The sequence below is a fragment of the Sylvia atricapilla genome, chromosome 4 (genome assembly GCF_009819655.1).
Source record: "Sylvia atricapilla isolate bSylAtr1 chromosome 4, bSylAtr1.pri, whole genome shotgun sequence".
Classification (NCBI taxonomy): domain Eukaryota; kingdom Metazoa; phylum Chordata; class Aves; order Passeriformes; family Sylviidae; genus Sylvia; species Sylvia atricapilla.
In genome coordinates, this window is record NC_089143.1 from 29,323,488 (window position 1) to 29,340,977 (window position 17,490).

General features: G+C 39.2%; 1 protein-coding gene across 1 annotated transcript in view; it reads left to right on the forward strand.

Annotated features, from left to right (window-relative positions):
- The window catches only part of HTT (huntingtin), an 81,533-nt gene extending 64,554 nt beyond the window's left edge, over positions 1 to 16,979 (forward strand). Inside the window, exons 54-66 of the mRNA XM_066317422.1 lie at positions 1,827 to 1,981; positions 2,341 to 2,480; positions 2,649 to 2,731; positions 3,004 to 3,134; positions 3,318 to 3,447; positions 4,224 to 4,379; positions 7,328 to 7,518; positions 7,960 to 8,074; positions 8,300 to 8,513; positions 8,662 to 8,767; positions 10,093 to 10,255; positions 10,894 to 11,054; positions 11,992 to 16,979. Coding sequence (XP_066173519.1) covers positions 1,827 to 1,981; positions 2,341 to 2,480; positions 2,649 to 2,731; positions 3,004 to 3,134; positions 3,318 to 3,447; positions 4,224 to 4,379; positions 7,328 to 7,518; positions 7,960 to 8,074; positions 8,300 to 8,513; positions 8,662 to 8,767; positions 10,093 to 10,255; positions 10,894 to 11,054; positions 11,992 to 12,205 — 1,959 coding nt within the window. The 3' untranslated portion in view covers positions 12,206 to 16,979. The remainder of the gene's footprint in view (positions 1 to 1,826; positions 1,982 to 2,340; positions 2,481 to 2,648; positions 2,732 to 3,003; positions 3,135 to 3,317; positions 3,448 to 4,223; positions 4,380 to 7,327; positions 7,519 to 7,959; positions 8,075 to 8,299; positions 8,514 to 8,661; positions 8,768 to 10,092; positions 10,256 to 10,893; positions 11,055 to 11,991) is intronic.
- Positions 16,980 to 17,490: the final 511 nt, after the last annotated feature.

The following is a 17,490-nucleotide window of genomic DNA, read 5'->3' on the forward strand; positions in this document are numbered from 1 at the left end:
TAAAACTGTGAAGCAGAAAAGAAGTGACTAACACTAAGGAGTTTTTTCTATTTTGTATTTGCTTTTTCTCATACCCTGCTGAGTTCAGACACATCCATCTTCTGGCTTAGAGCCTCTGCAAGCATGCAAGCAGTGAGGAAAAATTAATGAAGCTGTTTCAGCTCTTTATTAGTACATCACTCAACACAGATTTGATTTTTTTTTTTTTTTTAAGATTCTTGACTAGAATTTAATTGACCTGAAGATGCATGTTCATGTGTCTTTCTCCCACGTGTGGATTGTATATTGCACATCTAGGCTTCTAGCTTAGGTAAATACTCAAAATTCAGTGGGGAGCATTTGGGAATCAGAGTCAAAGAAATTTATAGCAGAATTTATGTCCAATTTATATACCAAGATATACGTATTTATATACCAATTGCTATACCAAATATTTCTGTCCAAAGAACATCAAAACTGGAGCTGGGGCTGAGGGTGTTTAGTCTCAGGAAGAGGAGGCTCAGGGGGATCCTCATCACTCTCCACAACTACCTGAAAGGAGGGTGTAGCCAGGTAGGGCTCAGTCTCATCTGCCATCTCTCAAGTGAACTCCGTAACTTGCACCAGGGGAGGTTCAGACTGGATATTAGATAAAGAATTTTCCCTGAAAGAGGGGTTAGACATTGGAATAAGTTTCCTAGGGAGGTGGTGGAGAAAGTGTTCAGTAGGGGTCTGGATGTGGCACTTAGGGATGTGGCCTAGGGGTGATTACGGTGGTGCTGGATTAATGGTTGTATTGAATGGTCTCTGAAGGTTTCTTCCAACCTTGATGATTCTGTGAAAAGTCAAGATGAGAATGAACTTGGCTATCACAAAGAGATTTTCCCTCTTCAGCTTTCTTAATCTGCTAGCAAACTGATTTTGCTAGGTTCTAGTTCTTCAACCTGAAAGGTTATTTTCCTGAGCTTGTTCATGATGCAGTGCCTAAAGCAGTTTGAAGAATTCAGAGGACAAACTGTGAATCCTGAGTAGCAGACAAACGGATTTGCTTCCCTTGCTTCGTAGGTGTCAGACTCAAAAAGGAATAGGGAATCACCATCTCTCTTTCCTGGGTTAGCATCTTCTCTGTTAGTTACACAGGCTTGGACACCTTGACTTCACTGTTTTCTGCATAATGGCCTTGTTAGGTCAGACTTAGGGCAATCTAGCTATAGGTTGTTTGTTCTATAGATTTGTTTGGAAAACAAACATATAGCTATAGATTTGTTGGGAATTCATTTGTTATTATATTTATTGTTTGTATAGGCGTTTGTGGAACAAGAATAGTGCTCCCTTGCTTTCCAAGGCAGACCAGTATGTTCAAAATTGCACGTATTTTAAGTGCAGCTGTAAATTTCACTACATTAATATTTTATGATATAAAAATAAAATTCTTTGAAAGTTAAACATTGGTTACCATCTTACATCTTCTAAAAGGATCAGACGTTTTTGTGGTCTGATGCTTTATTTCAACAAGTAACTAATGGGTAGCTGGAAAGAAAGAAGCTAAACACTTTCTTAAAAGTTCCAAAATGGACATCTTGAGGTTTTAATGTTGTTGGGACAAGAGAGGATGCATGCAAAATGATGAGAAGGAAGGATGTGTTGCTGCTGCAGTCAGTGCTTTGTGTACATTGTTTATGTCACATAGGTTTCTGGAATGGGAAGCAGAGTGGGGTGTCAGACTTATTAATGATAATTTAGTGAAACCTGACAAACTGATATTCAGAGCTTTTGGGGGGAGTGTGGTTGTTTGTTTTGTTTTGTTTTGTTTTAACAATTCAAATTACAGTGAGTTCATTTTACAGGAAGATACAGAGAGGACCCAAATCAATGTTCTTGCAGTTCAAGCCATAACCTCCCTGGTGCTGAGTGCAATGACCATACCTGTTGCAGGCAATCCTGCAGTTAGCTGTTTGGAGCAGCAGCCCCGCAACAAAGCTTTAAAAGCTCTGGACACAAGGTATTTGTTTTCACTTGTTTTCAAATGCATAAAACTTGTGGTTAATACATAATGACAGTTGCTTAGTCTAACAGCAAAAAATATGTGTAAATTGTGTTTTCTAAGTAGGAGTATATATGGATGGATCTGTTTACATAGAAGTTGCATGGACTTAGCATTGTGAACCTGCTGACTTAAAATTTATCTGAAAAACATAGCATCTTAGTAAAATCTAGTAAACAGTGTGTAGAATATATTTTTCAACATTTTCCTTTCCCTGATACTGAAAATAAGCATAGACACATTACAGAATAAGCTAGACTTGCACAAAACTGTTAAAGGAAAAAATCTGCTAAAATTGATTTCTCTTGGGCTTTTAGGTTTGGAAGGAAGCTAAGTGTTATCAGGGGAATTGTTGAACAGGAAATCCAGGCAATGGTATCTAAGAGAGATAATATTGCTACTCATCACTTATACCAAGCTTGGGACCCTGTTCCATCACTTTCTCCTGCTACTACAGGTGAGTGCTTGTTTGTGAGGGAGAATGGGAGAGTAAATTTCTTTTGCATTTAAAAAGTGGAAAAGGCACTCCCAGAAAAATTTGAAATCCAGTTTGTGGGAAATTAAGCTATTTTTGTATGTGCTTTGTTATGCACTTTTTAAAAATTTGTCTTGTATGTCATTACAGGTGCTCTTATCAGCCATGAAAAACTCTTACTGCAGATCAATACTGAACGAGAAATAGGAGATATGGATTATAAATTGGGACAGGTTTGTTAAAAGCTCAGCTTTAAATTTGATTTTTATTATATTTCTTCCAGTTCTGAAAAATGAGTTAAGCATTGCTTGACATCAAATAGAAACTAAAAGCTCAGAGTGGTGCAGGGTACATCGTAACTGGGTCTCTCCTCAGCTGGAAGAGTGTGTGCTGCCTGTCATTTAAATGAAGATATGTTGGGCTTCTGAAAGTTTTCTAAGCTGACTCTTGGGGTGTTAAATGCACTTCTTTGCTATTTGTTCTTCTCTTCTGTGTGTGTTGCAAGGTCTCTATACACTCCATATGGTTAGGAAATAACATCACTCCACTGAGAGAAGAAGAGTGGGGTGAGGATGAAGAAGATGAGAATGATGTACCTGCTCCTTCCTCACCACCAACCTCTCCTATCAACACCAGGTATCTTATTTTTTTTTTGTCTTTTCTCTCTTTTGAGTCACAGATAAGGTTTTAATTCGTCATGTTGAGTTCAATAAGCTGGGTTTGTAAATTGGATGCTGGTAAATAACTATATTGTTTAAAATCAAGCATTTTAGCAGGGCTTAAGAAGCTATTCTAACACTTGTTTATTGTTCCTTGCAGGAAGCACCGGGCTGGTGTAGATATCCATTCTTGTTCTCAGTTCTTGCTTGAACTGTACAGTCAGTGGATATTGCCATCCAACCCCAGCAAGAGAACCCCAGTCATTTTGATCAGTGAAGTGGTGCGATCAGTAAGTCTGGTTATTCAGAGTTGTAATTGAGTATATGTTACCAAGTGTTCAGAGCTAAGCAGCATTTATAAAGCATCTTTTAATATATGGAACGCACAGAATTCTCTTGACAGTGCTACTCTGTGGGCAGTACAGAAACATAACTTGAGCAAGTACAGCATTATATTGATTTAAGCTATGTAAGCATCTGCATTGTGTATTCTGCCGCTCCAGTACAAATACTTTATTGCTACTTAATGTCAGTTGATATTTTGATCCACTGCTTGCTAAAGCAAGATTTGCTTATCCTATCCCTTTGTAAGAAAATAAAGATGGACCAGCAATGTATTTGAGAATTAAATTTATTATTAAATGTAGAAGCAAAACTACAGAACACAGGTATGAAATGTGTCTTGACAGCCATTATTCACTGTCATTCTTATGACTTAAAATGAAACTGTCCTTGCAAAAGAAGTATGTGTTGTGTCTTTGGGGATGGTTTAGTACATTGTAAATAGCAATGTTTGTTCATGTCCCAGAGTTACTTACTATAGTGGCCTGGATTTTGTAAACGTTTTGGTAAAAAGGACCTCTCGGCGGAGGTCATTATTGTACGAGATGAATGGTGGAATTACTTCTGGACAACAATAGTTAATAGTTATTTTAGACTCTTGATTAAATGTTTACACATTTAATAGATCAGTTGAGGAATCTTTTGCTCACAATTATAACAGAAAAGAGTCAATTTTTGGCTGTCTACTTACTTTTTTTAATATTTAATTTTAATTTCTGTACAGCTTCTGGCAGTGTCAGACTTATTTACAGAAAGGAATCAGTTTGAGATGATGTACACAACACTGACAGAGCTGCGGAAGGTGCATCCATCAGAAGATGAGATTCTTGTACAGTATTTGATACCAGCTACTTGTAAAGCTGCTGCTGTTCTTGGAATGGTAAGAAATTCTCAGAAAGTTTATTGCAAATTCATGAGTGTCTAGGTTTGTGGGGGTGGGCGGAGCCCCAGCTGCTCTGCCCTGGAGGGAGCCAAGCTGAGGAGTCAAGGAAGAATTTCGCAACTTCACCCTGAGCCCCTAGGACAAAAAGACAAACCTCCTAGCTACGGCGACCTGTCTGGAGACCCACAAGCCCCCTCGGGATTTTATGCAGATCTGTTACAATTGATTGGTTCTGTACCCTTTTCCTCCCACTCTGGTGTCCCATAAAAACCCCTGGGTTTCCTCTGGTCGGCAGAGGTTCCTCGTCCCTGGACCCTTTCGCTGGTACCTTTGCAATAAAGTACCACCTGTGGAAATTCCACACGAGACCTCTCTCTCTCACCACGGCCGGCTAAAAGAGGGGCTAACTCACAAGGGCAGGAGCTGAAAGCACTGAGCTGAAATCACTGAAAGCTGAAATCACTGAGCTGAAAAATCACTGCTCTGCCCGCTGCTAAGAAGCCCCTCTGCCAGCTGAGGAGCGCCCTGACCCCCCAAGGAGCTGTTTCTAGCGAAACATCTTTTGGGGTGGCTGTGGCTCTCTGGGTCCCAAGCGGCGGACCCCATCTACCAGCTGGCATATAGGTTAACTCAGCTGCTGCTGCTGCAGAGCCTGGTGTACTTGGTAAGGGTGTTTTGTCTCTAAGAATATCCTTTAGCTGATCTGCATAGCTCTAAGAAGTAAACAGGGTGTGTATTCTGGGTTTTCACTGTTTGCAAACATTATCTCAAATTGCCCTGTATTTAAACAGAAAGGTTGTTTGCTTTATTTTTTTTTTTGAGGTTTGAGTATAATTTAATGTGCTTTTTGGTTGTCTTACTCAGTTCAGTGTTGCCTTTCCCTGGGCTCCTCATTTGTTACATTTCAGGCCAAAAATGAGGACTCGTGGAACAGCTTTTGCTAGATTTATATTACTGGTGAATGGCTGTAATCTCATGGGAGGCTGGGGCAGTGCATGTGATGGATATATAGCCCCAGACAGTCAGGTATCACCTTTCTTTCCCTCACTCTTCCCTCCACTGCCTCGTTCTGTTTTGAAATGTGTAGACCAGAAGTACTTTTCAGTGTACGTTTCAGAGTGGAATTACTTAGGAAAAAAAATTGCAAATCATTTTGGAAGGAGTTAGCAATTCTAAAAACTCTGAGAATAATATAAAGCTATATGGGTAATAGCAGTAAAAGAAATTCTGAAAGGCTTTTAGGGTGGGGCTTCCAGTAGCTATTGCAGCAGTAACTGTGCAACGGAAGGCTGGGAAGGTGATGGCAAACATACAGAAACAGTTTTAGAAATCAGCTTATTCTGTCTAGGTTGTCATTTCCCACTCAGTGAGCTAATAACACCTTCTCACAAACAAACAGCTGAATATAACAGTTTGGTGGGACTTAAAAAACAAGAAGTTGATTCCATCAAGAGTTGCTTGTTTTTCAGTGCTTGGTTATGTAGAAAATCTGCTTAAAAAGAGCAACTAGAGAGCAGACACTGTCTCAAACTGGCCTGTATCTTAGATACTTCATGAGCAAAGGGACAAGGCAAAGCAAGTAATTTCTACTAATTACTTAGATAGTGGAATATGCAAATTCCATTCTGAATTTTTGTTATGGAAAGTCTTTTCCTTACTAAGTTGTGGTATTTGATAAGAGGAAGTGAACTATCTGATACCAGCTTAACCTGTGAATACAGAACGTAGAATTGTGGAATCATTTAGGTTGGAAAAGACCCTTAAGGTCATTGAGTCAAACCGCTGACCTAACTAAACCATTTCCGTAAGGATGGAGCCTAAGGGGGCTCAGGGGGCACCTTATGACTCTCCACAACTACTTGAAAGATTATAGCAAAGTAGGGGTCAGTCTCTTCTCTCAGGTGACAGGACAAGAGGAAATGGCTTCAGATTGTGCCAGAGGAGGTTTGGGTTGGCTGTTAGGAAGAGTGTCTTCACTGAAAGGGTGGTTAAGCAATGGAACAGGTTGCACAGGAAGTGCTAGAGTCACCATCTCTGGAGGAGTTCAAGAAATGACTGGACATGGCACTCAGTGCTGTGGTTTAGTTGATGGTGGTGCTCAAAAGCTTGGTCCATGATCTCGGAGGTCTTTTCTGGCCTTAATGATTCTGTGAAGTACAGGGTGACAGTCACTGCCCTGGTCCTGCTGGCCACACTGTTGCTGACACAGACCAGGTGCCATTGTCTTTCTTGGCCACCTGGGCACACCTGGCTCGTGTTCAGCCACTCTCAACCAGCACCCCCAGGTCCTTTTCCGCCAGACCCTTTCCAGCCACTCTGCCCCAGCCTGCAGCACTGCAGGGGTTGTTGTGACCCAGGGGCAGGACCTGGCACTTGGCCTTATTGAACCTTGGACATCAACATTTTTGCCCACCTGTGAGTACACTTGATTCCCTCATCCAGATCACAGGATAGGTGGAGGGAAGGATGTGTAGGTCTGAGTACCAGTGGTCTCAGAGAACAAATAAATGGAATGATGTGCTATGAGTTGAGTAAACAGATAGTAGATGGCAGAGTATAATTGTCTGGTGCCAGTCTATTTCAGATGGAAGCATCCTTTGTGCTTAGCTGGAAGGCCAGAAAATTTCAGTAATTCAAATCCTATATTCTTAATAGCACATCCCATTTACTGAACTAATTCTTATCTTGTTTGGGGTTTTTTTTTTAATTGTGGTAACTTCGTACAAATAAAACAAAGTAGCATCAATTTCCTAGTTCATCTACAACTCATCTCTTGTCTGATTGTATTAATCTTGTGACCTTTATTCAAAATAGTTTAAGCCAGGCTCTGGTTTGTTACCTGTTTCCTGCTCTTTAATTTGTGACAGGACTTTAATAAATGACAGGACTTGGCAGTATTTAAACCAGTGTTGACTTCTAATGAATATTCTGGTTGGATGTATTAGGATAAAGCTGTGGCTGAACCAGTAAGTCGGCTTCTGGAATCAACCCTAAGAAGCACTCACATGCCAAGTCGGATTGGAGCTCTGCATGGAATTCTTTATATCCTTGAGTGTGACTTGCTCGACGAGACAGCAAAGCAACTCATTCCAATTATCAGCGAGTATCTGCTCTCCAATTTGAGAGGAGTAGCACAGTAAGACTCTTCTCCTTTTCTCCCTGGCTCCAAACTGTTGCATGTTTATGTGTGAACAAAAGGGCTCTCTGTTGTTGGCGGTTGCCAGTACATTTTAGAGCAGGCTGTTGTATCAAGCAGGTTTTGGCATTTTCATTGAAAATACCATCCAATTTTAGGTTTAATTTACAGAATTAAATTATATTTGAGGGTGAGAAAACGGTTGGATAGTACAGGCTTTTGTGTCTTCGATAAACTGTGTAACTTAAACCTCATTTTTCTGTCATTTTCGTGATAATCAATGTTCTTTTATGGCATCTCAGCAATACTTTGTGTGATTTTAAAAAGGGCTTTTGTTTCATGTACAAGAATATTTTGTATTTCTAGAAATCATTTATAGTGTCTCTGTTTGTGACCTAAACAACTTTGGTGTGACCACTAGTGTTTTTTGCTCATTTGCAGTTGTGTGAATATCCATAACCAAGAGCACATTTTGGTAATGTGTGCAGCTGCTTTCTATTTGATTGAGAATTACCCACTTGATGTAGGGCCTGAATTCTCTGCAGGAATTATACAGGTATGTTGTGATGCCTCCAGTCAGGGGGGGGTTGTGTAACCTGAGATCACCACATGGCTGCCTTTAACACTTAACTTGGATGCTGGGGTGTAGGTATGCTTTTGGGTTTAGTTTCATCAGTTTTCATTAATACCTGATGCCATTCCATACTATTGTGGTACGGTGCTACAAGATGAGCAAAATACACCTCAAAACCAAGCATTTGGTTTTTTTGCTTTATTTTAGATGTGTGGAGTCATGGTGTCTGGAAGTGATGAATCAACACCATCCATTATTTATCACTGTGTCCTGAGAGGATTGGAACGACTTCTGCTTTCAGAGCAGCTTTCAAGGCTGGACAGCGAGTCACTGGTTAAACTGAGTGTTGACAGGGTGAATGTGCAGAGCCCCCACAGAGCAATGGCAGCCCTTGGATTAATGCTGACTTGCATGTACACAGGTATTCACTTTTTTTAGACTTCTGATGTGCTAGGACACTGGCTTACTAACAGTGCTTGCTAATTTTCTTAATTTATTCTTGTGACCAAAAGCAAAAGAAGTGTATTTTAACGTCTACAGTGAACTTGTAACAAATTATTTTGGTTTAGGAAAGGAAAAAATCAGTCCCAGCCGTATCTCAGATGCAAATCCTGGTGCTCCTGACAGTGAATCTGTGATTGTTGCTATGGAACGAGTATCTGTCCTTTTTGATAGGTAAGAGGACAAAACGTGTAAATGTGGCTCTGGGAGGGAGATGATTGTGTTTGTCACTGTGTGGTCACTTCTCTATTTGACAGTTCTTACAGTTAATTAATGGAATTTCTCTACTTACTGTTGCTTAAAAGTTACACTCCTGGTATATACAGTAACACTGATGGAATTGCTGAAGGCAGCAGAAATGTGCAGGAATGTAAATGAAAACCAGACATGTCCAAACCAGATACTGTGTGTTGCACAAGCCATAATACTTCATAAACGTATTTCCAGCTCCCTTCAGGTCAAACTCTTAAGTGCTTTTCAGGATGTCTTCTACATAATCATGGTTATAAATCCAGTTTGCAGGAAATAATCTTTCAAACCATCCTAGGAGTTTGAAACTTTTTTCTCCCCTCCCTCCCCCCCAAGAGTTGCTCTTTCTGAGGCTGTTAAGTAATTGCAGTGGAAGGATACAGTAAAACTTCTGTATTCACATGGAACTCATTAATGGGAGCATTGCAAAACCCTTGTTTTGATCTGACAATCTCAAGCTGTCTTGAGTGAGTATAGCATGTTAGATTTTGTGTAGTAGTTTGTGGGTAATGGTTTACATTTTTTAAAGTGTTCAGTGGTTTTTCCATAAACTGGAGGAGGGTTTCGCTTCTGCACTTGGTGAGAACAGAACTAGAGCAGTGCTTGAGTATTTTTGAATATATCATTCTGATGAGCTAGCAAAACAAATGTGACTACTACAAGCAAAAAAAAACTTTTGCAGGGGAGAATCACATGATGGTAACTTGATCTTGACACATTAACAGATGCAGCTTTTTTCAGAAAGACTTTCCAATTAGTGTTATTTAGACAAAATTGTTTGTAGGTGGGAGTATCTTTTCCCCACATTATACAGCAACACAGCTTGCTTTTCTTGTTTGATATGTTGGTCATTCTGTTCTTGAATAAGAAAAGCCAAGATGTTATGAATGAAAACCAGTGTTCTGCTTAGAAATGGTCTTTCCTCTGATAACAAGGAGGAGTGATCTCCCTGTCCTTTTTTGTTCTTATTCATTTTTTTCAGCATTCCTGTCAGTATGTCTCATCTCTGATGTAATTCCAGACCTTCAAAAAATGTGACTATGTAAAAAAGAAAAGGGGAGAGTGTGGGGTAAGGACACACCTGTAACAGCTTCTGACAGCTTTGATAGATCTCTTTGGGTAGTCTGTTACTAAGATTAGGTGAAGATTTGGATTCATCAGTGATGAGAACTTGCCTACTCAGAGATGAAAGTAAAATGATATGTATTGGAATTCAATCATAGAATATTTAAATCTTTTATTATTTTCAGGATCAGGAAAGGATTTCCGTTTGAAGCTCGAGTAGTGGCTCGGATTCTTCCACAGTTCCTTGATGATTTCTTCCCCCCACAAGATGTAATGAACAAAGTCATTGGGGAATTTCTGTCCAATCAACAGCCATACCCACAATTCATGGCAACAGTAGTTTATAAGGTAGTATTGATACATTTATTTTTCTTAAATGTTGCAGAAGATTTCTAAATAATTGACAGCCCAGCTGAAGGGCCATATACCACTTCTGTTAGATCTAACAAACCAGTCACAGTGGTTGAGCTGTCCTGCTGTGAGCTTTGGTTTCCAGGCAGCATCGAGGGCTAGAATTGCCATGTCACCTAGAGGACCAAAGCTCACAACAGGACAGTTCAGTCACTGATAATGAGAAAATAAAGAGAAAATTAGTGGTTCTGATCCTGGTACTCAGATTCTAGATTTGAGTGAGCCATCACCTTGTGAACCCAACAGACAACCCTTTGGCCTCAGCTGGGCTTCTGGGCTTTTGGCTCTTCAGCACCTACTGGACTTGTGCATGACTGGAGCGTGCATGTGCATGCCACATGTGATCTGTAAAAACCAGAGACACCACACAAGCTGTATATTTCTATATAATTACTTCAGTTTGGTACATTTGTCATAAGTCCAGTTCACTAATTTGTTAAGACTCAGAGTTGTCTCCAGGAATCCAGTTTGTGACCCTCAGAGCTTTGTAGCCAGAGAGAACCTTTACAAGAGAAACTGAACTTTTTCCCATATCCACCCACCCTGTCTTTATTCCTGTGTGCAATATTTTGCAGGTGTTCCAGACACTGCATAGCACCGGACAATCCTCAATGGTCCGTGACTGGGTGATGCTCTCTCTGTCTAATTTCACACAAAGGACACCTGTGGCAATGGCAATGTGGAGTCTTTCCTGTTTTTTTGTCAGTGCTTCCACCAGTCAGTGGATTTCAGCAATGTATCCTAAAAAGATTGAATGTGTGCCATTTCTGGGTAACTGTAGTGTAATGCCTTGAAGGATAAGAGTACAAGTGTAAGACATGAAAAAGGCAGTTTTACTGCAGATAGTAATGGTGTATATTGCTTTGTGCTGTTGGTAGCTCATGTTTGTGGGGGAAAAAGAGAACATCTAAACAGATTATGAGACCAGATTACTACTGCTTTAAGATCAGTTCCTTTTGACTATGCAAGATGATTGGGAAAGTCGTTACTTTGAAGGACATTCTAAAGCTTCACCGAGATAGTATTTCTGTGACCTTTAAAAGCTTTGCTCTGTATTACTTCTGCAGGATAAAATATATTGAAAAAAAAGAAAGAAGCCAACAAACTCAAAATCAAGAGAATTATCCTCTACATACAATTTGTGTTTTGCAGTTATCCCCCTGGCTGTGCAGTGCGGTAATAGTGAGCTTTGGCAATGGAATGGCATCGGCCAAATAAATTGAAACAGACAAAAAATAATATATATATATATAGGTGGCATTAGAGCTGGGTTTATTTAAAAAACAAATAAACAACCCCCTGAAACAAACAGAAAAATAACAGGTTCATTTTGTGACCAGAGAAAAAAGTGGCCATTTATCATGTTCAGAACGTCCTAATGACTCTTAATCACAGCAGTCCTCTTTCAGCAGTTGCTGATTGCATTGTTTGCTCCAATGGATAAGGAAAACTACTGCTAGCTTGAAATTAATTTCTGAGGATAAGAAATTGTGTGATGTTAATGAAGAAATAGGGTTTATGTAGTAGCAGTTAATTGCCAGATGACAGTCTTCTGCACTTGAACGTCGTTGGTGAGCTTAAGAATAAACTGTTTTAATGGAGAAAAATGTTTAAATTGCTAAACCAAAAGAGGAACAATGTCTGTCATTTTATGACCTTAACTTCTGTTTCAGTCTTCCACATATTATCAGCAGAATGGGAAAATCAGAGCAAGTGGATGTTAACATCTTTTGTTTGGTGGCCATAGACTTCTACCGACACCAGATCGATGAAGAATTGGATCGGAGAGCCTTCCAGTCGGTGTTTGAGGTGGTAGCATCTCCAGGAACCCCATACCATCGCCTGCTCACTTGTTTGCAAAATGTCCACAAGGTCACAGCATGTTGAACATCCTGATGTGTAGTGGAACTGCATGACTAGTGTTGGAATATGAATCAAGAGGAGTGCAAGATCAAGAACCTGGGGTTGCATTTCTGATAAATACGGACTTGTCAGTTTTCCTTCCAGCATGCATGGACAAGTGCTCTGCAGCACTGGAAATCACCTGAGAAGTCAAGTGTAATTGTTGTTGACACCAAGCACCTCTAAGTGGAATGAAGTATGTCAGTGCTTTTCAAGTGATGTTGGGGACTATGAGCCACACATCCTAGCTGTAAAATACGAGCTAGTACCACATGCAAGGTAGCTGGTATTCCTCTTCTTCCTAATATGCAGCTGAAGCCATTGTGGTGCAGCCAGTAAGACACTGACAGACTGTTATTGCAACCTGCAGTCATTAGCCAACTTCATAGTTAAATGTACCTGTATATACTGTTGGGTAGTACAGAATAGAATTTGTTTCCTAATGTGTCTCCCAAACAAGGAAAAGAGAAAAAGGCTTTTATGATTTACACTTCCAGCATGTAATTTCTCTCTCTGGACTTTCTGATATCCAGTGGTGTATGTGTTGGTGATACCAGAGATATAGTGCACATACGTAACCACACGTTTTTCTTTTTTCTTCTCAGGATTTCAAATTTGAGTACAGTCTATCAGTGAAAGAAATTTTAACTTAAATATTTCTATATTATGTACAGTATGTAAAATTGTAAGATGTGTGGTGCATGAGCTGTGCTGTAATTGGAGATGAACAAAAGCCATGCTACTGAATGTCTTGACATCTGTATTGTCCTCATTTTTTTTTACTCGTGCTTGAATTCATGTTCCTTTTGGAAATCCATCTTAATGTACAGATTACATCTTGTTTTGCATCTCACTTTTTCTTGAAGTGCTTTAAAACTGGAATATGTTGATTAATTTGTCTTGAGAAACTGTACTAAGGAGGCATTCTTGAGATCACTTTACTGTAGCTGCTTTTGAGTTCCTTTATTTTGAGACATAATGGTAAAAAAGAGGACTAGTCACTCTGGATCAAACTCTAGATATTTAAGCAACTGCTCTTATTTGCTGCACAGCATTTTAAGAGACAAAATGGTGCAAGCTCCCCGGTAGTCAACAACCATTTGACCTTTCCTAACTGAGACCATGGAGTCATCTGGACCACTCTCATGTAAACAAATATATGGTAGCAGTAAAGAATCAGAAGGCTGCTGTGGTCTACTTTGGGACTGGCTAAAGTGTTAGATTACACAACCTCTTTCATTGCCTGTTGTATCCATAATGCTTTAGACACACAAGTATCCATGAATTTCAGGACACTACACAGGGCCAGATTTAGCTTTTACTCACCACCCAGGGAATGCCATTGATTCCTAAGCTTTACATGAGGAAATCTAGCACAGCATTTTGTCTTTAGTTGTATTTAAGTCTTTCATTATAGAGAAATGACACCTTGGTTCTCAGTCAGATCCTACATTTAACCTCTCTTCATTTTCTTATCACACCTTTTGGTGACACTTGGAAAAATGAGATAGTGTTGTCAGGAGGAGCATGTACTGTATGTATTCCTGTATATAATGTATATGTTGAAATTATACACATGTGACAACATTTAATGTATACAGATGTGTATATTTGTATTTATTAAACCCATGTATTTAAACTAATTCCAATCTAGACCAAAAATTGTTGCTTCTGCCCGTAAATTGATTACAAAGGCATTGTCCACTGGTGTCGCTTCCTTTTAGAAACTGGTAGAGGAAATTGATAGTATGGGCAGTAGAAACAACTGTAGATGTTGCTGTATTTAGCTCTCTACAGGTCTTATTATCTAGAGCAATTATTTCTGTCCTTAGTTGGGTTACTCCTCTTTGGGCCACAGCACTGTGGTGATTTTTAAAAGAAACTGAACAGGCTTTTAGAAAAAGGTTTAATAAAATAGATACTGTTTGAAAGTCTTTGAGTTATATTGGAAATTACCTTAATTCTGATAAAAGTCTAATTCCAGGCAGTGAGATCTAATGCCCTGTGTTTGCATTAAGGGGTAGTATAGATCACTCTTCCCTTTTGTAATCACCAATAATTGTTTTGTACTGTAAACCCACACACCAGTCAGTTTTTGTATGATATATAGTTAAAGTGAAGATATTTTTGTAAGCTATTTTCCAGAATTTAAAATAGATTTTAATATATTTTTAAAGCATCAGATTAGTCAAATTTTCACCATATGACAGTATATGTTGCGTTATGAAACTGTTAAATTCTTCATAATTTTAAGCTCCTTGTGATTAACACAGACGAGCTGGTAACCTTACCTTGGGATCATGGGAGCTAGACCCTTTATGAAACTGTCCAAACCAGCTTGGGACTTGGTATAGAGTCTTTCAAGCCAGTGATGAAATACATTGAATTAAGCAGTCAGCACAGCTGGGTGAGAAACATTTGATGTGACAGACTCTCATTCCTCAAATGCCTCTTGCCAGCCTTAGAGCAAATATTTGCATTACCTGTTTCAAGACAAGATCTAGAGCTGATGCACTCAGTTGTAACCTCACACAGATTCACTGGTAGTAATAACTTCATCTGTTTTAACCTGTCTTGGAGATGTGTTGTAGTATATATACCTCCTGTAATGTGTCCTAAGTGTCTAAAGAAGGGCACCTCCTCTTAGGAAATTCTCTGTGACCTGAAGGAGTTGTAGCTTAAGGGTCTTCCTAGTGTGGGAGCACACTGCAATAGTGCTTCAGTTCAGACATTTCACTGCAGCACACTTTCCTGTCTTCTTCCTAACATTTTTCCACACCCTTATTTCTTTTGGAATGAAATCATACTCAAAATCACTCCTGTCTACTTCTAGGGACATGAGCCACAAGGTGTGCCATAGGGGCAGTAACAGCAGAACAGTGGCCATTAAGGGATTCTGATGTTGGATTTAAAGGAAATAAAAATACTGCTTGTCCTTTGAGATTGTTTCTATGCAAGATTTTATTTCCAGAGAGTGTTTTTAACTTGCTGTAAACAGAAAGCTAATTCTGAAAATCAAGCTGATCATTTTTTCATTTGAGATCAAGGTAGAGATGTGCTTAGTCTTAAGACATACCTTTGGTGTCCTGGCTAAACAAAGCAGACAGCATCTTTATTGTGCTTTGCAGTGAAAGTGGGTTCTCTGCAGCATTGCAAGATGAGAGGTATGGCATGACTGGGAGCGTGCTTGAGACAGATTAATGTTTAAAACTTCAGTTACAATTCAGTTGTCAAAGAAACTACCTTACTAAACCTGTAACATGGCCCTCCCCTAAGAACACTGTATGCCAGCCAATTTGTTACAAATACCTTTTGGACCAGCTACCCACTGGCCCGTTAAATAAAGTTTGCTTTGTGTTTCATTTCAGCCTGCCCTCTCCATTGCACTGAGTGCAAGAGTGAGGAGTTGCAAACGACAGCTTATTGTAAACCAGTTCTTATTTGTGGGATTCAAAGTACTTTCTTTACTATTTATGTTGTTTTCCAGTTGCAATCGAATGTGAGTTTATTTAAATCTTCTCCAAAGTGTATACTCAGATGTCATTTCTTGCCTAAAGCATCTAGTAAATGATTCTGTGTTACTTTCGCTTTGGTAGGAATGCCTTCTTAGCACCAAGACATTGCTTGTTTTTTAACCACCAGCAACATTCCGAAAGCACTGAGTAATGAGTGAACAGATTTAGGTCAAATGAAGGGGGAAACAAGTGGAACCTTTTGGGTTAAAAGTAATTTGTCAGTATTTAGTAGATTCGCCTTAAGAGCATTCTGTCTTGCCATTCTCCTCTTTCAGTGGCTGTTAACTATATAGCAGATAAGGAGGTTGTGTCAAAACACTGCAGACAGTTCTCCAAGAGCAGCAGACCTGGTTTGTCTTGAGATTTTGTGGAGCTGTCAGGGCTGAGCATTTATGCTTCCATAATAAAAGAAATTTTATGGTATAATAAGCAATAAATAATAGCAATAAGCAATTTAATTAAATTCAGTCATTCAGGATCTTACCCGGTGGTTGAAAGGGATGGGAGAAGACGGGGAACTAATTGAGTACGTTCATTGTTTAAATCAGACTTTTTCCATGTACAATCCCAACTAAACTTTTTACTCAAGTAAACTGAGTGACAATGGTAGATACTTTGCTCTTTTAAAACAGTTTTGGTTATAAGGACACAATTTATGAAAGTTACAAGAGGGCAAAATACTTCACTAATTTTTAAGTAGTTTAAGTATTTTAAAGTGAAAACAAGCTGCTGTAAAAACTAGAGTAAGCAATGTAGCAAAATTTTGGAGAAATTATGTTAATTTAACTGACTACAGAGATTTTGGATGAGCTCTTTGTGCATGCTACCTAAGTATCCATTTAAAAATCTTGGGAATCCCACAGTCATACCCAGGAGAGCTTCTACTCTATATCAAGTTTTTAGTGCATTCAGATAACTGGGTATAAATGCTGCAGAGCATTTGTGAAGCATGTGCTGCTTTTGTCATGTCCATTTTGTGTGAGCTTGTCATTCCCATCAGTCCGTTTATACACACCATCAAGCTGGATAAACTTGACAAGGATAAGGTAACGCACCCTGTGGTGGGGTATAGTTTGAGGGCAATGATGAGCAAAATCTTGGAGCCCCAACCTGTAAAGCTACTGTACTCAAGGGAAAGAGATAGCATATAATTTTAGATGTATGTTTAAGTTTTAAAAACCAAAATGCTGAAAATACTGCACATTGAAACTAAAAGAGAAAATAAAATGCAACTATTACTGTAAGTGATTTTTCTCTGGTTATTTAAAAAAAAGGGCTTGATGCATTCTTACTAGAGTTTTTCCCCAGTATCTCTTCTTTTCAGCAGCTATCAAATACTGAGTATTATTAAGGTATGCAAGAATACTTGAACTCTGAAAATATAGCTATGCTGCACAATCACTGTGCTGTTTGCAAGTAACCAAGAACTATCACAGTTGAGCTTTTAATTGTATCTAATAGTCATGCTTGCCAAAACTTCTCTGGGATTCTAGATGAGATCAGAAAAGGCAAAATTTAAGCGTACAGCTGTATTTGTGAATGAGAGTGTATTTATCCACAGCAGTCCTGGGGAGGGATAATGTTACACAGGAGAAGAAATGGTTTAACTTGCTGAAGCTTGGTTTCCCAGCTGTTGGGTTTGCATCTTAAAAGAAATTTCTGGGTGGTCCTGCTGCTGAACACTGGAGGATTTCTTGCAGTACTCAACGGCTCAGAGACATCTTGTTTTGATTAACTTTGCAGCACTTGGCTGTT